This window comes from Papilio machaon, chromosome 1 (assembly GCF_912999745.1).
Source record: "Papilio machaon chromosome 1, ilPapMach1.1, whole genome shotgun sequence".
In the NCBI taxonomy this organism is placed as follows: domain Eukaryota; kingdom Metazoa; phylum Arthropoda; class Insecta; order Lepidoptera; family Papilionidae; genus Papilio; species Papilio machaon.
This window is the reverse complement of record NC_059986.1, coordinates 4548781-4576185: the sequence shown is the minus strand read 5'-3', so window position 1 is coordinate 4576185 and position 27405 is coordinate 4548781. Positions and strand designations below refer to the sequence as shown.

The 27405-nt window shown below is 34.5% G+C and overlaps 7 protein-coding genes across 9 annotated transcripts; 5 read left to right on the top strand and 2 right to left on the bottom strand.

The window, feature by feature from the left end:
- Positions 1–1035: 1035 nt before the first annotated feature.
- Positions 1036–5335, top strand: LOC106710812 (integrator complex subunit 2). The gene is made up of 7 exons (XM_014502981.2): positions 1036–1462; positions 1739–2112; positions 2183–2367; positions 2520–2868; positions 2946–3018; positions 3096–3279; positions 3354–5335. The coding sequence occupies exons 1-7, from the start codon at positions 1173–1175 to the stop codon at positions 5271–5273; spliced, it is 3375 nt and encodes a 1124-aa protein (XP_014358467.2). The 5' UTR covers positions 1036–1172; the 3' UTR covers positions 5274–5335.
- Positions 5336–5442: 107 nt separating this feature from the next.
- LOC106710671 (anaphase-promoting complex subunit 5) lies at positions 5443–10680 on the bottom strand. Its single transcript, XM_045679977.1, has 13 exons — positions 10419–10680; positions 10263–10339; positions 9969–10185; positions 9700–9833; positions 9225–9340; positions 8979–9138; positions 8675–8862; positions 7441–7669; positions 6996–7259; positions 6637–6868; positions 6093–6527; positions 5692–5852; positions 5443–5594 (listed from the first exon to the last, which is right to left on the bottom strand). The coding sequence occupies exons 1-13, from the start codon at positions 10546–10548 to the stop codon at positions 5475–5477; spliced, it is 2463 nt and encodes an 820-aa protein (XP_045535933.1). The 5' UTR covers positions 10549–10680; the 3' UTR covers positions 5443–5474.
- Positions 10681–11600: 920 nt separating this feature from the next.
- On the top strand, positions 11601–13920 carry LOC106710723 (frizzled-7-B). Its single transcript, XM_014502879.2, has 2 exons — positions 11601–12930; positions 13228–13920. The coding sequence occupies exons 1-2, from the start codon at positions 11751–11753 to the stop codon at positions 13743–13745; spliced, it is 1698 nt and encodes a 565-aa protein (XP_014358365.1). The 5' UTR covers positions 11601–11750; the 3' UTR covers positions 13746–13920.
- A 517-nt stretch (positions 13921–14437) lies between these two features.
- LOC106710770 (protein transport protein Sec61 subunit beta) lies at positions 14438–15802 on the bottom strand. The gene is made up of 3 exons (XM_014502931.2): positions 15661–15802; positions 15373–15575; positions 14438–14641 (listed from the first exon to the last, which is right to left on the bottom strand). Exons 1-3 carry the CDS (start codon positions 15661–15663, stop codon positions 14554–14556), a joined length of 294 nt encoding a protein of 97 aa, XP_014358417.1. The 5' UTR covers positions 15664–15802; the 3' UTR covers positions 14438–14553.
- A 1094-nt stretch (positions 15803–16896) lies between these two features.
- Positions 16897–20457, top strand: LOC106710713 (2',5'-phosphodiesterase 12). Of its 2 annotated transcripts, none has more exons than XM_014502863.2 (8): positions 16897–17704; positions 18016–18139; positions 18584–18723; positions 19063–19225; positions 19296–19584; positions 19661–19781; positions 19874–20025; positions 20125–20457. In XM_014502863.2, exons 1-8 carry the CDS (start codon positions 17023–17025, stop codon positions 20233–20235), a joined length of 1782 nt encoding a protein of 593 aa, XP_014358349.2. In that variant the 5' UTR covers positions 16897–17022; the 3' UTR covers positions 20236–20457. The 2 variants fall into 2 exon arrangements, with proteins under 2 accessions (XP_014358349.2, XP_014358348.2); XM_014502862.2 differs by having other exon boundaries at positions 19655–19781.
- A 1403-nt stretch (positions 20458–21860) lies between these two features.
- LOC106710746 lies at positions 21861–23665 on the top strand. The gene is made up of 4 exons (XM_014502904.2): positions 21861–22045; positions 22196–22624; positions 23056–23218; positions 23415–23665. Exons 1-4 carry the CDS (start codon positions 21976–21978, stop codon positions 23641–23643), a joined length of 891 nt encoding a protein of 296 aa, XP_014358390.2. The 5' UTR covers positions 21861–21975; the 3' UTR covers positions 23644–23665.
- A 715-nt stretch (positions 23666–24380) lies between these two features.
- LOC106710809 (uncharacterized protein C9E9.15) lies at positions 24381–27391 on the top strand. 2 transcript variants are annotated; one of them, XM_014502978.2, is made up of 3 exons: positions 24381–24594; positions 26152–26503; positions 27182–27391. In XM_014502978.2, exons 1-3 carry the CDS (start codon positions 24485–24487, stop codon positions 27383–27385), a joined length of 666 nt encoding a protein of 221 aa, XP_014358464.2. In that variant the 5' UTR covers positions 24381–24484; the 3' UTR covers positions 27386–27391. The 2 variants fall into 2 exon arrangements, with proteins under 2 accessions (XP_014358464.2, XP_014358465.2); XM_014502979.2 differs by lacking the exon at positions 24381–24594 and adding an exon at positions 24654–25096.
- Positions 27392–27405: the final 14 nt, after the last annotated feature.

Here is a 27405-nt window from a genome sequence, read left to right as displayed (position 1 = left end):
ATAAGAATGTGCGAAAAAGGTCGTGGACGAAGACCAGACTTCACAGACTCTGGCGAAACCCGAGTTAACTCGCAACAAAGTGATAGTACGTGTGACCAGGGGTTTGAAGGGTATTATTCATTAACCGTTTGTTTCTGACCAAAATCTCAGTATAAAACATATCATCATCTTTGACAAAACAGAGATAACAATATGTTTTAAACGGGTATATTTGTCTCAGAAACCCACGGTAAGAGCTATTACCACCAGACAGAACCATCAATTCTGAACTAGACAGCGAACATTTGATGAGATTAAAGCCAGAAGTTGAGATAAAGCGGCCGAAAATAATCAACAGAAGGGACGTGGGTTTTCATCATGATAATGCTAGCATTGCCACAATCCATCCTTATATATCTTTAGCCACAAAGCAAAAATTAAGGTAGTTTGGCTAGGAGGTATTAATGCATCTGCCGTATAGTCCTGACCTTGTACCTTCAGATTTACACCTTTTTCAGTCACTTCATAATTTTTAGGCAGTGTCAGGTTACCATCACGAGAGGACTACTAGAAATGTCCACTTATCGCGAACACTTGTCGCGTTTTTTGATCAGAAGTCCCAAAATATCTATAGCAATGGGATAATATCCCTACAAGATGTCAAAAAGTAATCGAACAAAATGGCACCTCCATATTAGTTAAATTTAGATAAACTATATAAGAAAACAATTCGTTTAAAATGCGGAGACACTTTTTCCCCAACCAAAATTTGTTTTTGATTTTTTGATACCATTGATTTGCAAATAATGAATAATCAAGCAATTATAAAACAATACTACAGCGGTTAAAGAACTATTGACCCCTTAACCCCTTATATTATATCTTGTCTTATTGCCACGAACCTTTCATTTTTTCATATTTTTTGTGAAAACTGAAAACTCGTACCTGCGTCAAAAAGTAAATAATAATAAATAGCTTTGTGCTTTTTTATACACTCTTTCAAAGAGCATATAAAAGCACTCTTTGTTGTTTGCTGCCAAGCTGTCATGTCTTTCCGCCTGCCACCGTAATGTCAATTGTCAACAAGATAGACGAATAGCTATTTAAAACTTACTGAATATGTTTATCAAACTTTAGCATTTCCCGATATTTCTTTGAAATTTTCGGTTAAGTTAGAAATCCATTTGTCCAACATGGATCCATGTTTTTTAAAACCAGTCCAACCTCATATTTTTAAAGCAATCAAAGATATAGATATCGATGTACTCGTAAAGTCATCGCCTGATGAAATCAGACCCATTATACCATGTCTGGTTCGAATGGCTCTAATATCCCCCTTGGATGTGACACAATATTGTGCTGAAGCCAAAAAGGAGATACTTACCCTTTTATCTGGCATTGATTTGGTCAACTTCATAGTATCGCTCCTATCTATTGAATTTCATACATTGGAAGTCGACCTCAAGAAAGAACAGCAAATAAGGTGAGTATTATTAAAATTAATGACTAGAAAAAAAGTCACATCATAGTTATGGAATAATCAGGTTTATATAAAGTATACATTGATTTTTAATAAATATGGGTTCCTTTTAATTAATTAGTAGGAACTAGCCATTTATGAATATTCGATTTAATTTACCTAGGAATTATGACTTACTGTTTATCCAGAGTGGTTTTACAGAAAAGGACCCTGCCCGGTAACTAAACAATGTCATCTAATTCAAAATAATTAATTGAAAAAGTAATTATAAATTTTCAGACAAAAAAGTGGCACTCAAACCACTGAATCATTCTTGATACCCAATCCTGTAAATGGAATATCAAATGACTTTGAGCAGTCAGACTCTGCAAGACGTGTCCGCCTTGTATTATCAGAAATATTACAAATGCAAGCTCAAATAGTAGAGTATCAGCAAAATAGACATACAAACAATGATTGTTCAGTAAAACCTTCTGAACTTTTTGACAATGATGTTTATTTGGAGGAAATAACTGATGTCATATGCATAAGCCTTGCAGAACTACCCAACTTGCTCAACATCTCAGATATTGTAGAAGTGCTTCTTCATGTCAATAAAGGTCCTGTTATAGTGTCATGGGTTGTGGCAAACATGCCTGATACATTATATGAAGGTATCAAAGTTAATTATTTCAATAAATCCAAGCTTTAATTGTGTTATAAAATAATAAATTAATTTTCCAGTGGCTGAATCTCTTGTTCTTAACGCTGAAAGAGGTGAGGAAGGAGGTATTCGTGCAAAAGCTTTGATGAGTCTTTGTGCTATGTGTCCCTATTTATCAGCAACAGTTCGAGCAAAAGCAGTTTCTGCATCTCGTTTACCCGCTTTAGTTTTGAATCTTACATTGACTCATCATCAAGATGATTTGGTAAGTCAATAAAATAATTTATACAGTGAATACACATGTTAATCAACATCATTAGATGAAGTGTTAAACTAAAATTAATGCATAGTAGACTTTGTTTTAATACCAGTTATAATTTTTTTCTTATAAAGTATAGATGATTTCTTCTCTTTTAGGTTTCCTTTATGTCAGGTCTGTTACTTGGGTCTGATCAATCAACAAGGGGATGGTTTGCTACATTTCTAAGAAACTCTCACAAAAGAGGAAAAGGTGATGGTAACGCTGCATTAATAAAGTTAAGACAAGAGCTACTCAAGAGATTAAAAGATGCCTCTGCTGGTGTTGAAGCATCAGCTTTATTGAGATTGTATTGTGCCTTACGAGGAATTGCAGGAATTAAATTCCAAGATGATGAAGTGTCAGGCCTACTAAGATTGGTTACCCAGAAGCCTCCACCTACACCTGCAGGTGTTCGTTTTGTATCTCTAAGCCTGTGTATGATTCTGGCATGTCCATCATTAATGAGTAAGTTGATTTTACATACAAACTTACAACATACTTTAAAATTTAACATGCAGAAATAAAATGTGCTTTTTTAACAGCTGCAGCAGATCATGAGAAAAAAGCTATAGAATGGGTACAATGGCTAGTTAAAGAAGAAGCTTACTTTGAAAGGTATGAATAATAAATCAATATTTTTCTAGTATGTTGTATTCTTCTCTTTTTATTAATGTTGGTTTCCATTATTGCAGTAATTCAGGTGTTACGGCATCCTTTGGAGAAATGCTTTTATTAATTGCAATACATTTTCATTCTGGTCAACTAGCTGCTGTAGGCGAATTAGTTTGCGCCACTCTCGGTATGCGCGTACCCGTTCGTCCGAATGGCTTAGCTCGTATCAAGCAAGCATTTACGCAAGAAATATTTACGGAACAGGTAAAATATTACCCAAACTTAACACTTTAACTTGTTTAGATTTTTAAATTCATAAACATATTTCTTTTCGATAGGTTGTTACTGCCCATGCAGTAAAAGTTCCTGTCACAGCTAATCTTAACGGAAATATCCCAGGATATTTACCTGTGCATTGCATTCATCAACTGCTAAAGTCTCGTGCATTTTCCAAACATAAAGTGCCAATTAAAAATTGGATTTACAAACAAATATGCAATTGTACAGCCCCATTACATCCTGTGATGCCAGCATTGGTTGAGGTTTATGTTAGCTCTATACTTGTTATTAACAATAAAGGCAACAGTGAATATGTTAATAAACCTATAACAGAAGAAGAAATCAGAAAAGTATTTAGAAATTCAATTTTTGGTGTGAATTTTGACCAACAAAATAAAGGATTTTCTCCAATGGAAATAGATAATGGAGAGTCCTCTGTGGACATTAGAATTGAAAAACCGACTCTGGCTTCGCAACTTCTGTTAATTTATTATCTTTTGCTTTATGAGGATATCAGACTTTCTAATACAGCTACACTCATAGCTAATGGAAGAAAAATAAAAAGTTATTCTGCAGCCTTTCTCTCTGAATTGCCGATCAAATATTTGTTACATCAAGCACAGAAAGATCAAATGAGCTATGGAGTACTTTTCAGTCCACTACTTCGACTTTTGGCAACACATTTTCCACAACTATCTCTTGTTGATGATTGGATGGATGATCAAGTATTTGGAGACTCATGTCGTCATCAAATTGATGTTGAATTATCCGAATCATCCATCAATGAAGCTTTTCAGTGCATTGAAGAAAATCCGTACAAAACAGGAAAAGTGTTAAAAGCAATGCTTAGCAAAAACCCCACAGACATATGGCCGTTTGCCGAAATATTTGTAAAGTATTTTAAAAGTGTACTCAGTGATCAAGTACCGCGACATATCCAAGAATTGTACCGCGAAGTTTGGTTACGACTGAACACTGTTTTGCCGCGTTGTCTATGGATTATGACCATTAATGCTTTACTCGACATCAATGGAAATGGCAGAAATGTTACGATTACACAAGAAAATGTATTAGTTGATCCATTACAAGTATTAAGGTGTGATATCAGAGTTTTTAGATGCGGACCCATATTAAAAATAATACTTAGAATTTTGGAAGCTAGTTTAGCAGCCTCAAGAAGTCAGCTAAGTCGTCATTTGTTAGACAAACCACTTCTTGAAAAAAGTGGTCAATTGACATCGGATTCAGAAAGAGAAGAATTAAAAAACGCTTTAGTAGCAGCTCAGGAAAGTGCAGCATTACAAATTTTGTTAGAGGCGTGTTTAGAAACGAGTGAGGATCAGTCTAAACCTGAGTTAATGTGGTCCTTGCGAGAAGTCAGAAGCATAATTTGTTCTTTTCTGCATCAAGTATTTATATCTGAGCCCTCGTTGGCCAAACTCGTACATTTTCAAGGATACCCTAGGGAACTCCTGCCGGTGACTATTCAGGGTATCCCTTCGATGCACATTTGCTTAGATTTTATTCCAGAGCTTCTAAGTCAAGCCTCCTTAGAAAAGCAAATATTTGCAGTTGACCTCGTTTCCCATTTGTCTATACAATATGCACTTCCAAAGGCAATGTCGATTGCTAGATTGTGTGTTAATACGCTGTCTACTCTCCTGTCCGTATTGCCGAGTGATTTACGACTAGAATTATTTCAACCGATTCTAAAATCACTCGTAAGAATTTGCACCGCATTCCCATCGTTACTGGAAGATATAACATCATTATTGCTGCAGCTGGGAAGAATCTGCGAATCGCAAGCGTCTCTCGGACATTGTTGGAACGACACAAACATTTTAGGCGAAGGAGCTTATGTTTCTTCGGACGTACAGAGCGACACGAAAGTTTTGGTTGCTGAAGTTTTATGCAGAGATATCAAAGTAACCATGTCCGAAATAGTACAGAAAGCATTATTAAACGATAAGTTATATTAGGAAGTAAGAAATAAATTCTTTTACTAATGTAGATTTTTTATTTATCTTATTATATCTTTAAAGCGTGCAAGAAATAAACAGTATTGAAGCGTTGTTCGCTTATTGAAGGACCTCTTATATATAGTTAAAATACAAGAGCATTAGTTCTTATATTCTGAGTAGGAAAGTTAAAAACAAAACCAATAATAAAGGTAATTATTTTTAATACATAATATGTAACATATTCGAGAGATCGACGGGATTTTGCGTTTCCAATTGTCTGTACATCCAGGCGCACTGATTTCTTGCAGCGATATTTCCCACGTCGTTATACAATTGTGCCTGAAATATTAAATAATTTATTTTCAAATTTCATGATCGTTATAAGGAAAATAGTTTCAACACTTTTAAGTTGACTAAAATAACAGATATTATTTACCTGTATGTACCATGTTTGTAGCAACCTCACTTGTGCGCCAATTTTACAAAAGTTCTCCTTGACAGACTCCAGGGCTTCACAACAGGACTGAAATACTTGAATCCGAGCTTCCCCAGATGGAGGAGAAGTCGCGATGCGGCATTTCGTGTAAAGCAACAATCCTGAAGAGACAAAAATTACTAATATCATAAATGCAAATGTTTAGATGGATGAATGTTTGTTTGAAGGTATCTTCGTAACGGCTCAACAGATCTTGATGAAATTTGACACAAATGTAGAACAAAGTCTGGAAGAACACATATCCTACCTATTAAGTTTTTTTTAAGTCCGGCGGACGGTTTCGCGGGCGACAGCTAGTATACTATAAATTATAAATATCAATGCCGTTTTATATAAATTACCTCTTGCCATGTCATAGGCACTGCCGTGCGCCATTATCAGCGGTAAGACTTTCCTGACGAGCACGAGGGCGTTCTTAGCACATCCCATGTGCAGCTGCACGTTGGCGATGTGCATCTCGACGGTGGCGGCCAGGTAGTGCAAGTGGAACTTCTTCGCCCACGACAGAGCCTCGTTCAACAGCAATATGTTGGTCGACTGACTCACGCTGTAGGACAACTGCACCTGAGACATCAGTATCATGGCCTTCAGCCGCAGCGGCGCGAAGTGCAGACTGTCGTCTTCAGTTTTGCAGTAGTCCAGTATGTCCTGCAGCGTCTCCAAAGCATCCATTGCGTCACCTCTGAGAAAATACATCTCGGCCTTCAGCAGCTGACTTTCCCATCGATCCAAAGATGCCAGTTGACGTATATTCAATTCCGCCTCTTGCCATTTACCTAAATGACATTATTTATCATTGCGAAAAGGAAAGAACAATTTTGAAAGTACCGTAGTATTGTGACGTAGTATAGAGTAGACATGGTATTGCAGTGAGAGAGAGGTTACCGGCGAGGAGTGCGGCGGCGGCGCGGTGCCTCGCGGCGACGGCGCGCAGCGGCGCGGGCGGGCGATGCTGCAGATGCGAGAGCAGCGCGGCCGCCAGCCCGCTCTCGCCGCGCCACGCCGCCACGCTCGCCGCGCCCGCGCCCGCCACCGCGCACGCCTCCGACCACTGCCACACGCTGCTCGCGCCCACCGTGCACTCTGATATACAAACACACATCTTCACTTCACACTTCTATAACAAACGATTTCATGTCGGTGGGAAAATCGTTTCCTCTTCAATCCTTTTTTTTTCTACATTTTAAAGGCTAAAGAATCTTAATTTGTGACGTAACCGTTCCGACATAAAGCTAAAAGTTTTAGACGAATTTTAGTTTTTGCCACATGTACAATTTGAAACCGATGCCAGATGAGATTAAAACACGGAAATGTTTTTCAAATATATGTAAATCCCCAAATGTAATGTTTAACTTACTCGTATTGAGATTCAGTAGAAGTTGACAACTTATAGAAGCCATTTCAGTTTTTCCATACAAGGACCACAGAGCTGCGGTGTTTGCTAAGCCGGCCATCGTCAAGTCGGTCATTGAATGATGATAATTAATGGAGTCGCCTTTTGTTATAATCTGTAAGATTACATTAGTTTTACAGCTTTATGCAAAAAAAAAAAAAAAAATTTGTAAGATATGATAAATGTGTAACATTTCTATCACTACATGATCATGAATGAATTATTATTTTTAAATCTGGCTAATAGTTTAATGACAAGAAAGTTCTAGAGCTTCAATATTTTCAGTGTCAACGTACTTGAAAGACTTCAGCGGGTTTAGCGGCATTGACGGCGGCGTGCTGCGCCATGAGCTGCGCGGCGGCGGCGGCGACGCGGGGAGCGCGGGGCACGCGGGCGAGCAGCGCGGCGCGGCGAGCACGTCCGCCCGCCAGCGCGCCCCACGCCGCCGCGTGCGCCAGGCACGTCGCGTCCGCCGCCTCCTGCGCCGCGCACAGCGCCTCCTGCACGCCCTCCATCGCTAGAGACCTGAAACATGTATAGTACAATTCAATACAGATTAAATTAAATTATAACAAATCAATCTAAATCATTTTACCTTTAGAAGGCTGTAATAGCCGATTTATTAAAAACGTAAATATTTGTTTTGTTTATTTGAACACGAAAACTATCCTAAATAAATCCATAGACATTATTTGATATTAAACTAATGAAGAACGGCTTAACTCGCGTATGATCTTCCGGTGACGGCCCTAGTCAGTCATCAGTGCGAGACGCGACGCGAACGCGAAGATCTCAAAATAAGCACTCCCTGAAGATGGACCCTCGACGGGTCCGAAACTAGTCGGTGCCGTCACCGGAAGATCATACTTGAGTTAAGCCGTTCTTAATTAGTTTATTATAATGTCTCACGAAAGTTTAAACAATTTAATAAATGATATTGTCAGCCAGCGAAATGTGTAAATAAAAATTGTAATTTCTACAGAATTACAATTCGACTGTATACAATAACAATACCCTTTTACTATTGTACATTATTTATTTTTTTGATTTATTTAACTGCATAGACGCATCAGAAGTTATTGCACGAAGGGTGACTACTAATCAAATCCTTAAAGATTGCGCATGTACATAGGCCGCGGTCGCTTTGCTATTTCGGCGAATTCAGCTGGCCGCATGCTAGTTTGCCACCTTGTTAAAAAAAAATTACCAACTTTTATTATGAGACTACCTCCGCGCGGAATTAAAAAAACCTAATTAGTAGGCTATGTGTTTTTCCACACTATGTTCTACATACATATAAGCCAAATTTCTGCTAGATCCGATACCTAATAGCAAACATCCATCCATACATTTATAATATTAGTACGGTGAGATATTAAAATTCATTGTCATTAATTATGCAAAAATCATAACCATGATATCATGCACCTATAAAATAAAATAGCAAGCTAAATAATGTTCATGATATTACAATATTAATTGTTATATTTTTATTAAATTAATATTTATATAGATAGATTAGATACTTACAAATGTCCAAACTGTGTATGCATCGCAGCTCTGTTAAGAGCAGCATATCGAAAATTTTTATTTTTATCATTCATATTATTTGAATTGGCACATATATTAAATACAGTTCTGTCGAAACAATTGTATAATGAGTCTTGAGCCCCACAAAATTCCTTCATTCTAATGCAGTTTAAAAAACTCAGAAAATGCTGGAACATAAAATATTAGAAACATTTATATTTTTCATACAAACATTTTTTCTGTGCATTAAATCCAAAATGTCTCAACACAATAGTATTAAATACTGATCAATAAAATTACTTACAATGTCCGAATACTCGGGAATATCGTTCATTATTTGCATTATAGTTTTTTGTAGTTGTTTAGGGGGAAGTGCTTTTCTCTCATTAATTTGTAATAAATTAGCTTGTTGAGCTGTAAATAACTCTGCTTGTTTCCTTGACCACCGACACTCTTCAAGGCTACTGCAGAAAATAAAAAAATACAGTAATTTATACAATAATAATGCCAGCATTAAAATAAGTGTAAGTATAGTAAATTTACAACATACTTCTCTCTTTCAATTAAGTTCATTCTTGTGAAAACTTCTTGTGGCTTTGATTCTTCTGGTAGTGAAGGTGAGCCTATGCTTGGCACTCCAACTGTTGATTCCATATTATTTAACCTCTGCAACATAATAACTAAATAGATAAACATATAAAATAATTAAAATAAATTTACCTTGACTTTCAATCTACCTTCACCCTACTGTCTGTATTATTTTTTAATATTTTGTTGGTTGAAGTTTATAAATCTTATAGTATTTTATTTCAATTGTAGTACAAAATCTAGTTATACAAGTTATGTTTATTTTTTAAGCAAGTGTCTTTTCAAATGGATATATTAGTAAAAAATTTAAAAACAAATTGCACTACCACTTTAATATAAGCTTGTGAGGCACCAAGTGGAAATGTAAACTATAATTTTTGTAATACAAAATTATATATAATTTTATATTCTTGTAATTATTAAAAAAAGAACCATACCTCTTTGCTTAAGGATCTCATCATCAAACCTGGTCGACCTTTTTGATAGTACAAACAAAATGATTTATACAGGGCAACTACTTGTACAAAAGTAAGTTTATCCAAATGCAACATAATCCTCCTCAGGTAAAAACCTGAAATAATTGTATAACAAATACTTTAAGAAAATGTTTGAATTAGAGTATAAAGCTGCTATTAAATTGAATATAGGCAGAAATAAATTTTTACATACAAATATATTACATGATATATACAGAAGTCTAAATTACCTAAAACACTGGATCGAGTGATAGTACAAGGATTTGTCTCACTTTGTTCAATCATTAACTTATCAACAGTTGAGGTCACACAGTCCATCAAAGCACTTATCCCATTAACGTGTATATTTTTCAGACGAACACAGAAATTTTCTAAGTGTACACTTAATAAATTATACCGCCCATCTGTAAGAAGCGTCTCTAAATCCTTAAATTCCATATCCGGGCACTGAAATATACATATATTGGTAAGTAAAACAATATGCATTACAAACATCATGTTACACTAGCAACTGAAAACTGTACCTGAATTAGTTTTAGGGCTAGAATACAAAAGTCTTTTCTGTATTTTGGTGCCATAGTACAATTAATCATGGTCTTCGCTGTAAGGAATAGAATTAAAAAAATTGTTATTTTAAATTGCAGAAATTTGTTCTACCAATGGTAAATTGATGTACCGACCTTCTATTTTTAATAAACCATATTCTCTAATAAAAGCAACAACTGCTATTTTGTGAGGTGTTATATTATCAACATTACCTCTAACATTTATTAACCTACTAAAGTCTAAATTTTCGCAACCGACTTCCATATTATTATCTCAACCCTGAATAAAGAGCAATATCAACCTCAACTTTAGAGGTTACAGTGAACTTTAAACAATTTTGTGCCCGAGTTACTAACAATAAATAAAAAATTAAAATGAGAATATAATTATTATCAGAATATGAGATTTATTTGTGGTTGGACATATGACATTGACATTTCGATTGTAAACAAAACATGAATACTTGGGGAACGTTCCGATGTGCACTGCGACCACTGTACAGTGTGACGTCAATTCAGTATACTGTGAAGCATTCTTCCATTGTTTTATTGTTTTATTTATTAATCCAAAGTAATTACAGAACTTTAAAATTTTCTGATTAAACTGTAGCTTTGTTTATAATAATAAATAATAATAATAATACGTTAGGCACTCGAGTGGTTTTGGCTGATCACGTGATCAAGGTACTGCGAGTACCTTACCTCGAAAACGCCAGTGCTCACAGAATAGAATATGGCGGCGATTTATGACGTCGTATATTTCCCTATATAGGAGCGTCGGTGGCTCAGGGGTTTCAGCACTTGACTTGCAATCTGCAGGTCCTGGGTTCGAATCCCGCCATGTACCAATGTGTTTTTCGATTTTCGATTAACATATGTACATTTATCCGACGTTCTTACGGTGAAGGAAAACATCGTGATGCAACCTGCACATATCTGAGAAGAAATTCAATGATATGTGTGAAGTCAACCAACCCGCACTTGGCCAGCGTGGTTGACTATGGCCTAGTCACCCCTAACTTGGGGTAGGCTCCGAGCCCCTCGGTGGGGACATATAGCGAGCTGATGATGATGATGATGATGATGATGATATTTCCCTAGGGTACTACGGCAGTCTACTGGCAGTTCCTAACGGAACGAATTTTACTACAGTGATAGCACTGTGCAGTGCTCGCAGTGCATATCGGAACATACCCTTGAAAACTACAGAGTATAACAGAAACAATTTCTTGTATCAGTTTTATGATCTTTGATGTACTATAGGCATGTTTTATATACTCTTAGGTATTTTAGTATTTGCCAAGTTCTTTTCGCTTATTTTATATTTTTCAGTTTACACTAAGGTTTATGTTATAAAAAGACACATAAACGATAATATTTTAATACTCACTAACGAAGTATTTTAACACTAAAGAAGTATTTTAACAATGATTGTAGTAAAGCCTCAACCATAGCAAAACGCTGAAAATGGGGAGTGTTTACGTGCCGTTTGTTCTTCCAGTGCTTTATTTGTTTGTTTTAACTGAAACTTCACGTGTTACTGTTTATCAAGGGGATTCTTTGCCGCACCATGGTCGATGTGAACCAATTACTATACCACTTTGCCAAAATATCAGATACAACCAAACAATTTTTCCTAATATACTAAACCATGCCAAACAGTCCGATGCAAGTCAAGATGTGTTAAAATTTACAGTGTTCATAAAAGTTAATTGTTCTCCGGACTTGAAGTTTTTTCTGTGTGCAGTATATGCCCCTTTATGTACAATCTTAGAGAACCCAATACCGCCGTGCCGTCATTTATGTGAATCTGCTAAACACGGTTGTCACACTAGTATGTTTACTTACGGATTTCATTGGCCAGAAAATTTGAATTGCTCATCATTTCCAGTAGCTGGGAAAGGTGTCTTATGTTTTGGCGAAAACAATGGTACGCAAGAAACCCGACAACGTGCGAAGACAAAACTTTCGAAGGTAGATTATCAGGCAAACATTGAACGAAATCCTACAAAACTGCATGGGGCAAGGGACATCGGATTTGTATGCCCCATTCAGTTCAAGATACCTAAAAATTTGGACTTAGAGTACTCTTTGAAAGTTGGAGATAAAATGGAGAAAGACTGTGGTGCCCCTTGCAATGGTATATTTTTCAGTCAAGATGAAAAGAATTTTGCAAGACTTTGGATTGGAATATGGGCAACATTGTGCACCATAAGTTGCCTATTTACTGTTTTAACTTTTCTAATAGACACAGATCGTTTCCGTTATCCAGAAAGACCTATTATATTTCTCTCAGTATGCTATCTGATGGTTGCAGCATCATATGTAATGGGATGGGGAGCAGGTGACAGTGTAAGTTGTCAAGGACCATTTCCACCAACTATTAGTGGTACAAGATTACCAAACATATCTGTAATAACACAAGGAACCAAACATGAACCATGTACCATTCTTTTTATGGTTGTGTATTTCTTCAGCATGGCCTCAAGTATTTGGTGGGTTATATTGACACTCACTTGGTTCTTAGCAGCAGGGTTAAAATGGGGTCATGAAGCAATTGAAGCAAACTCTCAATACTTTCATTTGGCTGCTTGGGCTGTGCCAGCCATAAAAACAATATCTATATTGGCAATGGGAAAAGTAGATGGTAAGTTTTATTTTTTGTATTTTATATAACATACAGCTCAACTCATTATCCAGTTAAATTCAAACTACCAATAAAAAAATAAAAAAACTATAGGGTGTGACAACTATCTACTTTCCATATTTTATCACAATCTGTTTAGTGGATTGGGAATGTTCAGTGGACAAAAGTACATTGATTTTTACTTCTACAGATCTATTTAAGTATAGATTTTATTAAATTGTGCACTTACAAAGTGGCATTAATGTATTAAGGAAATTTTGCATTTTCATAGAATAAAATAAAACATATACTTTACAGGTGATATATTATCGGGTGTCTGCTATGTGGGACTTTGGGATGCAGATGCTCTACAAGGATTTGTTTTGTCTCCACTCTGTGCTTATCTTGTCCTGGGAACAATTTTCCTACTGGCTGGATTTGTTTCTTTGTTTAGAATAAGAACTGTTATGAAACATGATGGTACAAAAACTGATAAACTGGAAAAATTAATGATCAGAATTGGAGTTTTTGGTGTTCTTTACACAGTACCTGCCTTGATTGTCATAGCATGTTTATTTTATGAATATGTTCATTTTGATAGTTGGATGGTAACATGGCATAGAGATTTATGTACAACTCCAATGTATTCAATTCCATGTCCTTTTTCTCATCAAGATGTAGTAAGACCTAAATTTGAAATGTTTATGATAAAGTATCTCATGACAATGATTGTTGGTATCACTTCAAGTTTTTGGATTTGGTCTAATAAGACTTTAGTTTCTTGGCATCAATTTTTTGACAAGATAAGAGGTAGAAGAGTTGAAGCATATGTATGATGGATTAGGTAACATTGAGGAAAGATGCAGGAACTACATCTTTGTCCTTTGAATCTCTTCAATTTGTTATTTTACTTATGTTATTTTGTAAGCACCCTAGTTGTTTGAGATTCTAGTGTCATAACAAAAGATACTCACACAGAATGTGTAAACCTCAAATTAAGCTAATTAATTTTTATTCAGTATTGATAAATTCTCTCTAAAAGTATTAATTTCGCTTTGATAAATGAATCATGTTAGAAATGAATAATCGAAGTTAAATTTTTTTACAAACTTTTTTATATTTTTTAAAATTTTTATATATACTTTTTAATTATTTTATACTTTTTTATTAAATAAGGAACATTTGAATATAAGATCAATTTTGTATCTTGATTTTTGTTTATGTATTGTGATTATAAATTTACTTTTTAGATTTAGTTCTTACTTTTTTTACATATGATTTAAATTTCTAAATTATAAGGCTGATAATATAAACTGGAAACAGTGAATAAGATATGATTATACCTAGATCAGATTTCTTAAAAACCTATGAATTACATTTTATTTTGGAAATGGTGGATAGTACTGATGGCAGCTACGAAATATAGTATAAATAAGAAAGAAATAATGGTATTTCTACTATTCTAGGTTAAATTAAATCATTTATGTAAATATGAACTAATTTTTAAGGTTTAAATAAAAAAAATCAGTAAATAAAAACTTATCTTTATTTAAGAATAAGATTACATAATTTATCTCAACATACCCTCCCCTCTCATGATCTCATATTCTCTTGCAATTAAAATTAAAAAACATTAAATATAATTTATGCTCTAGTATATTTTCCCCAAATGTGAAGCATAAACACCGATGCAATGAACAGGAGAGACATTACCAATACTGGAACTGGACCTCTGCAAAGAAAACAAATATTAAATTAATGAAATAAATGAAGTATGAGACTATAATAAGTATGTAAAACCTTTTTCTTTATAAATAAATAACCTACAAAAGGATTTCCCTTAATATAGTGACTTCTGTTCTGAATGAATAATCAGGGTTAGTCAATCTATTCCACCTAAAATATAACCCCAAGGGGTAATACATGTCCAAGTATATTCCCTGTGAAAACTAACATGCTTTATATGTTGGCACATTTGCACCAACAATGTTATTATTAAGGTGATCAACTCTATATGAAAGCATAGCTGGGAATAAAAAAAAGATTTTTGTCATAAAACAAAAACACACCTACACCCCTCTTGGTTACTAGCATACAAGACCATGGTCTTTCTTTTGGTGTGGTTGTTATATCTTTTACATTTATACATCTACACAAAAATACAGATTGGTTTTAGGTGCTCTTAATACCACCCTTAAGTATTTCATCAATATAAACGTTATAAGTTCATCTGGGACGGACCAGACAGATATTCATTATTAGAAGCACACATTGCCTAATAACAAGAATATAACAGTTTTCACAATAGATCTTATATTGCCCATGTTCATACCAACATTGGATACTACCTTAAATCTTAAAAAAACCTTGAAACATTAATTACTACCTATCACAACTCATTTTATAATTTTACTGAGATTCAAAATAATATGTAGAATTAAGTAAATATGTTTAAATTCTTACACTTTAACGCCTGGAGAATCGTCGGTGTAGAAGCGCCACATACCACCCGAGCCAGCACCGGTGCTTCTATTTCGAGCAGCTGTTGTAGTTGTAGTAGATTTGCGTTGTCGTACTGTACCGCCGCTTGAAGATCTCGGGACTGCAGACGATTTACTTGGTGAACGTCCACCAGACCCTACCGAAGTAGAACTCGGAGCAGCTGGCTGAATTTACAATAAAGAATATTTATTATTTTCACCATTGATTACAAATTACTTAAATCGAACAATTCTTAGTTTATCTCTTTACCATTTTAAGTTATAAATATTCTGATCTGAAACACCTTAGAGACGACTAACTTTATGAAGATAAAGTTTTACAGTAGGCAATCGAATTGAATTTAATTGGTGTTGTTGGCTATGCAACGCGTACAACTACTTGACACGTAGCCGTTCAATGTTGTCAGTTTTTCCAGGCAATCTGTCTAAGGCAAAAAAGCTCACAAATAATGAATGGTTTGGTGGATGAAAAAAGATCTTTTGCTATGTTTTTAAGTATATTTACAGAATTATTTCATCCCATTAAAGTGAGAATAAAACATGGAGTTGAAACAAATTTACTCTATGTTTATTTTTTTGTACTTTTTAAAAATCTTATGCCTCGTTCACACCAGGCCAGCTTAGTAGGCCAGTTGCGCTGGCCTGTCATGGACGGTGTTGTCTACATTACGCCAGTCCAGTCTGAGGCGTGGCTTAGTTTACTATTCTTTAGAATACAGGGACAATGTCGTCGAGAAAAAAATGGAATACGCTACATAAACAAGCTTTCAATATAGTAATTCAGGAAATTGTAAAAGAAATTAATTAGAGTTAAAAAAAAACCTTGGCTTATAAAGTGGATTAGTGAAAGAGATAAGAGGGGTCTGCTTCACTGATAAAGCAGCTCGAGGCGGATGATCCGGGTTAGCATAAATTAGTGACAAAAATACATTTTAAAACCTCAAAAAGCAATTTTAGTTACCATTCTATCAACAGGTACAGCTTTTTCTATCCGTAGTTGGAGCTCCATTTTCAATATTAAATTCCGTCAGTTTTAACACAAATGCATTATATTTGTATTCAAAAAAGCAAAAATGACAAATAATAATATTGACAGATTAAACAGTCTAGAATCTAGATAAAACAACAACGTGTTGTACCTATACAATTGTTTAGTGAGAACTGGACTGGCCTGTCCCAGACCGACTACACTGTGCCAGTTGCAGCGGAATGGCCGAAGTGGCCTGAAAAGTAGAACGCCATCCCCGTTATCGGTCAGACTGGCTTATTGGCTTCCATGGGTGTCCACATTAGGCCAGTTGTATATCAGCGCTGATTTCGAGCGCGACTGGCCTACTGGCCTAGTGTGAACGGGGTATTATGTTGTGACCTAAAGGTCTATGTTACCAGGTCATAAAATAAAAAAAAACTTATATTGAGATTTGACAATTGACATTGACATGTTCCTTGCCTATCTTTCTTACCATTTCTAACCTAAAACTTAAAGCTGTTTACTTTATTTTCCTAAGCTTCGATTCTTGATTATAATTAATTATAACGATCTTCTTCACTGTTATGTTATTTGTAATTTTAAGGTAAAACGTAGAAAAAGTAATATGACAGACAGAATATCATGTTACTATGTAGTATGATTTTTAGATTAAATTTACTAACCCACAAATTCTCTACGGCTATAAAAATTTCAAAGACCAGTGCAATGAACGCAAGCAAATGTTATTTTCGCTACGTTGAGGCGGAGGAAAAAATCGACGTATCATTTTTATTGAAAGTTAAAGATGCTGTTAGACAGTTTAATTTTAGAAGGCAACCTACAGAGAATATACAAACACTTTGTAACCGTATAGAAATGAATGTACAAAAAGTTATGGCTAAGAAGAAGAAAAAAAATGAAAAGACTAGTGTTGATACTAAAATAAAAATTGCAGTATTGGATGTTAATAACCAAGAAATGTCTGATAAATATTCTTGCAAGGATTTATTTGATATGGAAGGACCACTCAAAGTTCAAATTTGTGAGCAATTTTATGAAGCAGTTTTTAATGCGCCATGGATTATCAATATAAATTTACCTAAAAGTTTACTTCTTGGATTTCCTGTTTATCCCGAGAACTTTGAAACTTTATACACAATAAAGGAAAAATGTGATTTCAAGTGGTATACAGGCAAACCTGTTAATGATCAAGGAAATGTAGTAAGTGATATTCACATTAATTGGATTCCAGTTGGTAATAGTTATTCATATGTTCCAACATCAGTGGATGTAGGTATGAAGTTGAAGTTAGAATGTACTCCAGGTAAATATATTTTTGGTTACAACGTTTTTTGCTTATTTATTCCTGATTTTAGGACAAACGTGTCACATCATAAGTATATTGCAATGAAATTACAAGGAATGTCAATAGTTAATAATATTAAATGTAAATGGATGGATGAAAGAACATATAGGCTATTTAATAAGTTTTTTTCAAATCTGGGTGGATGAAGTTATGGGTAAAAGCTAGTAGGTAATAATGCTGTATAGGACAGTACAGTCTGCATATATGAAAACCGAAGCAGTTACATAATTGACTGGATTCTAAGAATAATAATTGCAATTAATTTTCAGGAAATAACAACACCATTGGACCAGCTGTGGAAACTATTTCTACAACTCTAGTGGAAGCAGGTCCTGGCCCATGTCCGTTTGAGACAAGACATCAGTTTACAGCTTCAAAATTAAAAGATTCAAGGTGGGCTCTACCTACCTACCTTGCTATTTGTTTTTTTTTTATTATTTGTATATATTATTTAAAATGTTAAAAAAGAAATTACTAGGTCAGTAACTTAACATAAATATGAACTGTCGCCCGAGACTCCATCCCTGCGTTAAAAAAAACATTGTACATGTGTTCTTCCAGACTATGTTCTACATCTATACCAAATTTCGTAATACTTTAAACCATTCTGGATATACCCTTAACATCCATCTAATCATCCAGACATACAAACTATCGCATTTATAATATTAGTAAGATAAGATAGGTGAGGTTGTTTGCAAATCAATACAATATTTTACAAAAAAAAGGTTTCTAGGTCAAAATTAATTTGTATTTTAAAAAGTCAAGCCTGGTTTACTATAGAGTGTCTTTGTTGATATAATATGCACAAGTTTTATAAGTTTTGTCATTTTACAGTTTCCGATGTGTCTCATACAATATATTGGCAGATTTGTATTGTGACTCAGACTTTACAAGAAGTGTACTCCATCCATACTGCCCCCCATATGCTCTTCAAATGGATTACAGGAAACAACTTATTCTAAAGGAACTTGAAGGTAAGTTGAAGATCCACATCCTAATGTTAACAAATTCTATAACTAAAAAGACTAATTGTCTTTGTCTGTTAACTTTGTTTGAGGGGTACTCTGTATGTAACAATAATAGTATGTATTTCAGACTTTCATTTTATGTACTAGAAACAGTAAAATATAGGTATGTTCAAAAACAAAAGTTGGAACAGCAATCATTTTCAAACCACAAGAACAAGTATCTTTTCGTTAAAATTGTTAAATGTTTTCAATACACAAGCTGTGGCTCTGATATATTTAGGGCAGTAAGATTTTGGTAAGAAATAGCCAATTGTTATTAAACATATAAAACTGTTATTCAACCAGGATACAATGCTGATATTTATTGCCTTCAAGAAGTTGACAAAAAGATATTTAATAATAGTTTAGAACCATTTTTGGATAGTATTGGTCTAAAAGGCTTATTTTATAAGAAAGGCAAAACAGTTTCTGAGGGGTTAGCTTGTTTTTATAGAAAATCCAGATTTGAGTAAGTACCAGTTTTTAAGCTTTGATGCTCTATTAATACTAGTATTTATATCTTCTTGTAATTTACACAGAATGTTGGAAGAAGAAAACATTTTATTAGCAGATGCTATAAAAACTTTACCATGTCTCCAATCAATATGGGATACAATTAAAGATAATAAGCCATTGCTAGATAGATTACTGGACAGATCGACAGTGGCTAGTGCAACTATATTACAATCAAAAGACAATCTTGATGAAATAGTAATTGTTGCCAACACTCATTTGTATTTCCATCCTGACGCTGATCATATAAGGCTGCTTCAAGGAGGAATAGTGATATATTGGCTAAGTGAAATTAAAGACAATCTGACTAAAAAGGTTTGTTTTTATCTATATTTTCTTATTTCCATTTCATCAATTGATTAACATTAATTATTTTGTCGCATAATTCCAGTATCCTGAGAAAAGGATATCCCTGATTCTGTGTGGTGATTTTAACAGTGTACCTTCTTGTGGTATATATCAGTTGTACACCACTGGTATAGCTCCTGATAGTCTTCCAGATTGGCAGTCAAGTAAGTTTACATTATTTCTGGAGGCCTCAAAAATTATATTTAACTAGCTTCAAGTGTCCATCTTAATCTTCAAAAAATACAAAATGTTACAGATGCTAATGAAAAAATCTCCGACTTATGTCTAACGAATGATCTCCTTCTTGGAAGTGCTTGTGGAACACCTCCCTTTACCAATTTTACGGTTGGATTTGCAGACTGTTTGGATTACATTTTTTATGACAAAAACAACATTGAAGTAGAACAGGTATAATGTTAATATTATAAAATCTAAATAATTCTATTACAAAAAAGGTTTTGTTATTTTTTTATGAAGTAATAATATTGCAAAATATTTTGTCAACAGGTCATTCCATTTCCGTCAATTGAAGAACTGCGAGCTCATACAGCTCTTCCAAGTATTGTGTTTCCATCAGATCATATAGCTATTATTTCAGATCTTAGATTTAAGAGATAACGATTAAATCATGAAATAAATGTTATAAAAAATTAACTTTGATTTTGTTCCAATAATAGTGCTTTGGTGTTGTCCATGTCTATGGGCGTCAGAGATCACTAACAATAAGCAGCTCGTTTTTCGTCGACATATTATTCATATATTCGCTAGTTAAATATAGCGTCAAAGCCTTCGAAAAACAGCGGCTCCTTGAGCTAGATGCCAGACGCGACGAGCTGAAAGCCAGACCACCTGCGGCTATCAGCTATAATTACGTGAACGGTGTGCTCTCATGTCCACAATGTACGAGGATTTGTATAAACAAAATTGGCTACATAAGCCACATGCGAGCACATCAACGTCAAAACCGGAGTGAAAGACAGTCGCCGTGGCCGATATCGGCCGGGATTACATCATCATCATTCATATATGGACATAAAATGACAGAAATAGCTCTGATTTTTGACGGAAATTATAATGCGTTTTATATAAAATCTGTACTTTTCTACCTATTTTCGACAGATCGAGATGATTGACGCGCATTTTGGATAAGAAAGTCTATGCGAACAAATTAAGCACGAGTAAAAAAATGTTTTAATACAGTTGCTCAAAAAGGGATTGGAGGGTATTGCAAGGACGAAGAGCGTTCGAAATGTGGGCTATTACATACTCTTGCTTTTATATACTCGTAATGAAATATACTATTTCGAACCTTCTTTTGATATTGTCCTGTTGGTCACGTCTTTCCCGGACGTTCTGATGCATCACACTTGCACGCGAACTTCACAAATATCAATTATCAACTCGTTCGTTCACCATTCAAATCGCCGACAGTCGCTCAACATAGTTGAACTTACGAGTGTGGCGTGCTGGCGTGGCCGGCGTGGCACGTAATTTAAACAAAATGACAGCACGTCTCCAAGTTTCTAATTTAACAATTAACGGACTTTTATTAACGGAAGGTAACAAAAGCGTTAACAATTTTAGAAGTTAACTTAAAAGTTAATCCGTTAAGCAAAATGTTAACTTCGTTAATTAACGGATTAACGAGTTGATGCCCAGCTCTGCTTTTCAAATATATTACAGTTTGTTACAGTTACAGGTCTGTATCGCACAATTAACTAAAAAAAACATACCATCCATACAGCTACAGCCTCGTAACGCCCACTGCTGGGCAAAGGCCTCCCCTAAAAATCGCCACGATGATCGGTCCTGTGCAACCCGCATCCAGGATACCTGAAAAAACATTCAAAACAATTTAATATTTTTTGTTTGTCAACACCGCAATTTTTGTTTAATGTTTTATTTATTTATGTAGTTTTGAAGAATAAAATAGGATTAGAAAGAAACTGTTTTATTTATTTTGTAATTCAAAAACAAAAACGGTAATCTCGAAATTTTCGATTGCAAGTTCTATGAGAGCAATTATCGAAAATCGAAAAGATTTATAACCGATTTTACTCGGCCTTTAGCTAATTCTTAATCTGAGGCCTCTAGTGAATTTCCAAATGAACTGTCAAGCTAGTTATCAAATAGACAAACTATAAGTTAATATTGCGTTAAGTAAATTCAAGGCACTGATGGGTATGGTTGGACAAAACATTGTTAAGAAATTGAATAAAATATATTCTCTGTGCAAAAACCATAACCAAAAGTAAATGTCATAATTGTTGTACGTCATGCTTGTTTGTCTTGTGTGTCATTTTTCTCTCTGTTTGTTTTTAATTAACACGAAAAATAAAATATACTTGTCATCTCAAAATGTTTAAAGGATCGGTTAAATGGAGTTGCAACTTGAAAGCAAAACCTTATATAATATTCAGTTATTTAGGTAAGACTTTACGTACGTGTTCGCAAGTTTAACATTCGAAATTTTCCAGTTATTTTGTTGACGTTACAACTATTTACATATTCTACATAATGTATATTATGTGATTACGTTGTATCGCGAAGCATTCTCATGATATTGTTCCTTTGTTAGGTGGTACCAATCAAGTGGGCAGCACAATACATAATACTGGCTCTGTAAAGTTTCCTCAAGCGGCCACTCTTAAATTACCGACAAATGTAATTGATATAAATTCAGCAGAAATGGGAAGGTTTTCTCCACTACGAGAAAGAGATATTTCTGGACCAGTTATTAATTTTCATGAGTTAAAGCCAGTTTTTCGAGAATTTGACATTACTCTACAATCTGATCCTCATGTTAATAAATATGATTGTCGTGGCGCTGTCAGTCTATCATCGTCGATGCAAAGTAATGTGCCAAGCCCATTTAGTGGGAATCACACACACTTAAACATGCCTGGATCACAATGGGGTCAAGGCTACAAGTATTTGTCTGATCACCTACATAGTGCACATTATTTGACATTGCGAAATGAGTTTCGAGGAAAACTCTTTAAAAAAGGTAAGAATTTTTAATTTTACCTAATAAAAAGTATTAAGGTGTTAAGAAGTATGAACCTTAATACATTGTCTCATTAATATGTTTAAATACAAAGGAAATGGTGAAAGTTTAATTACAAATATTAGAATTACTGGCCCATTATAACATTAAATAATAAGCAATAACTAAGAGACTCTTTAATTTAATACAGTAAAACATATCTAATATAAATTGTTACATTATCTGTTGCTTGATTTACTAACCAAAGATAAAAAATCATATTTTAAAGATTGTGTCTATGCATTAGCAACACTCAACTTTTAATACCTTATCTAACATTCATAAACAATCAATTACTTAACATGATTTTTCATATCATATTTCTTCAGATACAATTTTGTGAAATTCTTTAAATGTAATTAACTTGTACATAATAATTTTTCAAAGAATAGCTGACACTTTTGGAACACGGAAAATGAGTACAGACACACAAACGGTGATGAGTGCCAAAGAAAAACTGAAAAAAGCTGTGAAGGAGTATGGTTCTACAGTAATTGTTTTTCATGTTTCCATTTCATTGTTATCTTTGGGGGCCTGCTATGTTCTTGTGTCTAGGTATGTTATTTTAAGTGCTTAAGCTGCCACTATTGCATGTTAACACTAATTAATAAATTCAGCTTGAATTTGACAACTAGAATAAAACATTTTTGCCAGACATGATTTTTTGTGGAACTAAAAAAGTTAGAACTTAACAATGTAAAAAAAAAGATTTAGTTATAACTATTGAATAATCATAATTTTTTCTTTTCAGTGGAGTCGACATAGTGGCAATAATGAAGTATTTCAATATGAGCGAAGGAACACTTTCAAAAATTGCTGCATCAAATGCTGGAACATTTGTAATAGCGTATGGAGTGCATAAGTTTTTTGCTCCCTTTAGGATAGGTGTTACCTTAACAGCCACACCATTTATTGTTAGATATCTAAGAAAAGTTGGCATGTTGAAACATCCTTCAGTTCAAAGTGGTGGTGGAAAATAAATAAATGATTTTTGTACACATCTTTCAGTTTATTTCATTGTCTACCTTTTGCCCTTGACTTCGTCCGCCCGGGATTAAAAAACTTAATTACTAGCCTGTTCTTGCAGGCTATGTTCTATCTGTGACAAATTTCACAAAAATCTGATAAGCCCTTCTCGAGATACCTTCTTACAAACAGCCATCTATCCATCTAAACATTCACATTCACTCTAATATTAATTGGTAAGATAATTAACTTTAATAAAACACCAAACATCTAGATGTCTAGTTATGGTTTGAAGAACTTGTGTGACTGGATTAACTTTTCAAGATCGGACGGAAGAGTTCAAGTGATGCAATTTTTGTTTACTAAATGTAATAATTTTTTTATGGATCATCACCATTAGTTTCAATCATAAAGAACCTCGGTGAATCGGTCCGCTAGAAAACTAGAAGGAATTAATAGGATGTGAGATTACGAGACTCCTTTCTTTTTCTCCAAAATAACAGTATTTATTTCAATAGGAATGACTGTCCAATTAAAAAACAAGCACATTCCGCGTAATGTATAAAAATCTAATATATAAAATTCTCGTGTCACAGTTTTCGTTCCCGTACTTCTCCGAAACGGCTTGACCGATTCTCATGAAATTTTGTGAGCATATTCAGTAGGTTTGAGAATCGGCCAACATCTATTTTTCATTTTTTTTTTAACTGCGCGCGGACGGAGTCGCGGGCGACACTTATATTGTATAAATGTGTCTAACGAAATTTTCATTATCATTCGAGTTAATTTGCGTAATCGAAAAGCATTTATTAGTGTATCCTGTCTTTAGAATCGATACCTGGAACTCTTATAACAATGGCAATTTTAATTCCACCAGTACTTGTCAACGAACTTGCAAAGGAAATTCAACCAAATATGGACGACTCATCGAATACACAAGACTTTCCTGCCGAGTTTGAGGAATGGTAAGTATTGAGAAAATTATGCGCTAATTAAGTATATAATGTGTATACATAGGATATTAGCAATTACGTATCTGTAATATGGTCATTATCTACATTCCAGTGAACATACTGCGCCAATCTAGAAACTGTATTATAACCTCAATTGACTTCGTTTGAACATCATTTACTTTTGTATCCTACCATATAAATTCAAAATTAGTTTGTTTTGCGACTAAACCAGTTTCGATACTGTTAGACGTCAATGACATCGATAAAAGATAACTAGAGTCAAATGTTCGGACTATCTACCAGCTAAGCTGTGTTTATACTTAGTGATGAATGATAGTCGCACATACTTGTGGCCGTAATTAAAAACAGTTGTTTTCTGAGTTAATGAAAGTACACACAGTGCGTATTTGTGCTTCTTATTTTATATTTAAATTAACAATATGTTTTCATATAAAGTTAGTACATTAACAACGATGACATTTTTTATTTTTATGAATGTCCACTGTTATTCAAGGTAAGTTGATTTTTTTTTTCGAGGGGGTAAAAGGTAGGTTAGGGATGGGCGTTGATCCACCTTCAACGTTTCAACCGTTGTCCGTTTTTCATTTAACTAGTTTAATTGGACATAAATTTACATAGTGGCATAACTAGTTATCATAAGCAGGCGAAGCGGGAATTTTTGTATTTACTCGAACGTGGCACTCAAAGTTCCCCTTGTACTCAACCAAGTAATCCTACCACAAATGAAACGCTCCATGAAGAGCCGCGCTTTTAGGATAGCTGGTCAAAATACTAAGTAAAAAAATATCGATTATTATATATATTATTATATTGAAGCGCGTCAGGTTGGGACAGGTCTTCAAGAACCTGGTCAACCAGAAGTGTATTTTTCAAATTTTAGCCCGCTCACCGAGAAAGCCAAGATGGCGTTCCGCAATCCTTTCAACTCTGTGACATGATTATAAGCTCATAACATTTATTTCCTTATGTACCATACAAATTGACAGAAACTAAATTCACCCTACCATAAACTGACTTAATCTAAAACTATAGGAATTACTGGTATTTGTTTTCTCCGCCCGTCTTCGGATCTTTGTTCCTTGAATGTATAATTAACTAGTTGGCAAAAACAAGTAGTTAAAAAGCATATTAACAGTTTCGTTTCGTTGACGTCTAAACCGTCAACTACCCATTCCTTGCAAAAGGCAAGCTAGTACGCCTGGTTTTAATAAATGTATAAATAAATACTGCTACGTGCTATCCAATCGTAACATCGTTATTTTGTAACGGTCCATAAATATAGTTATCTATATATGTAAACATTAGCAGCAGCCTAACATATTGAAGACATTTTGGCGATGATGAATGATTTCTGAACATTGGGTTGGGGGATCATAAAACATAAGATTCCTCCTCATTTCTTTTCTGTCTTCTGTGAGTGTTTACCACTTCAAGAATCAAACTGGTCGCCGAAAAACCTATTCTCACTTTAAAAACATACCGATTCGCAATAATGATAACAATGCTTTCGAGTATTTTATTGCTCATATTATTATTTACTTATTGCAGTAACATTTCTTTACCCGAGGAACGGTATTTGTTTGATTTTACCAAAAGTGATGACGTGGAAAATTGGCAAGAACAATCAGATACAGTTCGAAATGTTGGAATGTCGAAAGCTTTGCTCGCTTTACATCAAAATACTCAGTACAGACGTGCCATATTTTTTGCATTATTAAATCCACAATTAAACGGCGCGGGATTTGCGGGCATAAGGGCGATCAAAACATACAATCTCACTGGGTACACAAAACTACAGATCAAATGCAGAGGCCAAGGGCAATATAATGGATTTAAAGTTGTTTTGCGACACAAAGGACTAAATGATGAACCAAACTATTCATATGAACAATACTTCCAGGTATGTATATTTTCAACAATAAATAGAATAGTTAGTCTTGAAAACAAAAATCTAATCTAAAAATACTTATTAAGAGGAAGCTTGGATATAAGGAAAGTAAACTTGAAAAATCTTAAGGCGCATTTACATTAGTCGATTAGACCGTATTCGATCACCGACTAATATAAACATGTATTTGTTTGGCCGTATTCGGTCTAATCTTCTCCTTCTAACACAAGACTGTTCATGACGATGCTTGCAACCCGACTGTTCAATATACAATCGCCGCATCAATGAAGTCGCCGAATTCGGTTAACCGACCAATGTAAACAACTCAATTTAGGTAAGCGTTTCAGTTAAACCGAATGCGGTCGCCGCCTTCGGTGACCGACCTAATGTAAATGCGCCATAAATTAAAAAGTGAAATAGGCAAATAAAAAAGTTTTGTAAAAGTAATGTCTGCTAATTTAATAACTGCTTTAAAAAGCTTCTTACAAAGATAAATATTATAAGTCACAGGTTTAGAGGTGAGATAAAGAGGATTGAAATAAAGAAACAATAATGGTACAGTTGTTTTTTTTATAACTTTCTGGTTTTTGCTTATAGTGACGGTGCAACTTTCGATTTAATAGTTTTACTTTTTACATTAATTTTACTTGTTTTTCCTTTGAATAAAATCTTTTTTTAATACAATTCCAGGCTCCCAAAGATGAATTCGCAATCCGAACTTTACCTTTTTCTGAATTCAAAGCTTACTATAGAGGCAAAAGGAACAACAATAGCGAACCCTTAGATATATCCCAAATAACGAGTATAGGCCTTCAGATGTATGGTGGAGTGTACCAGCCAATTAAACAAAAAGGACCGGCGACATTAGAAATCGATTGGATCAGAGCTGTATAAAACATAGAAAAACTACTTTT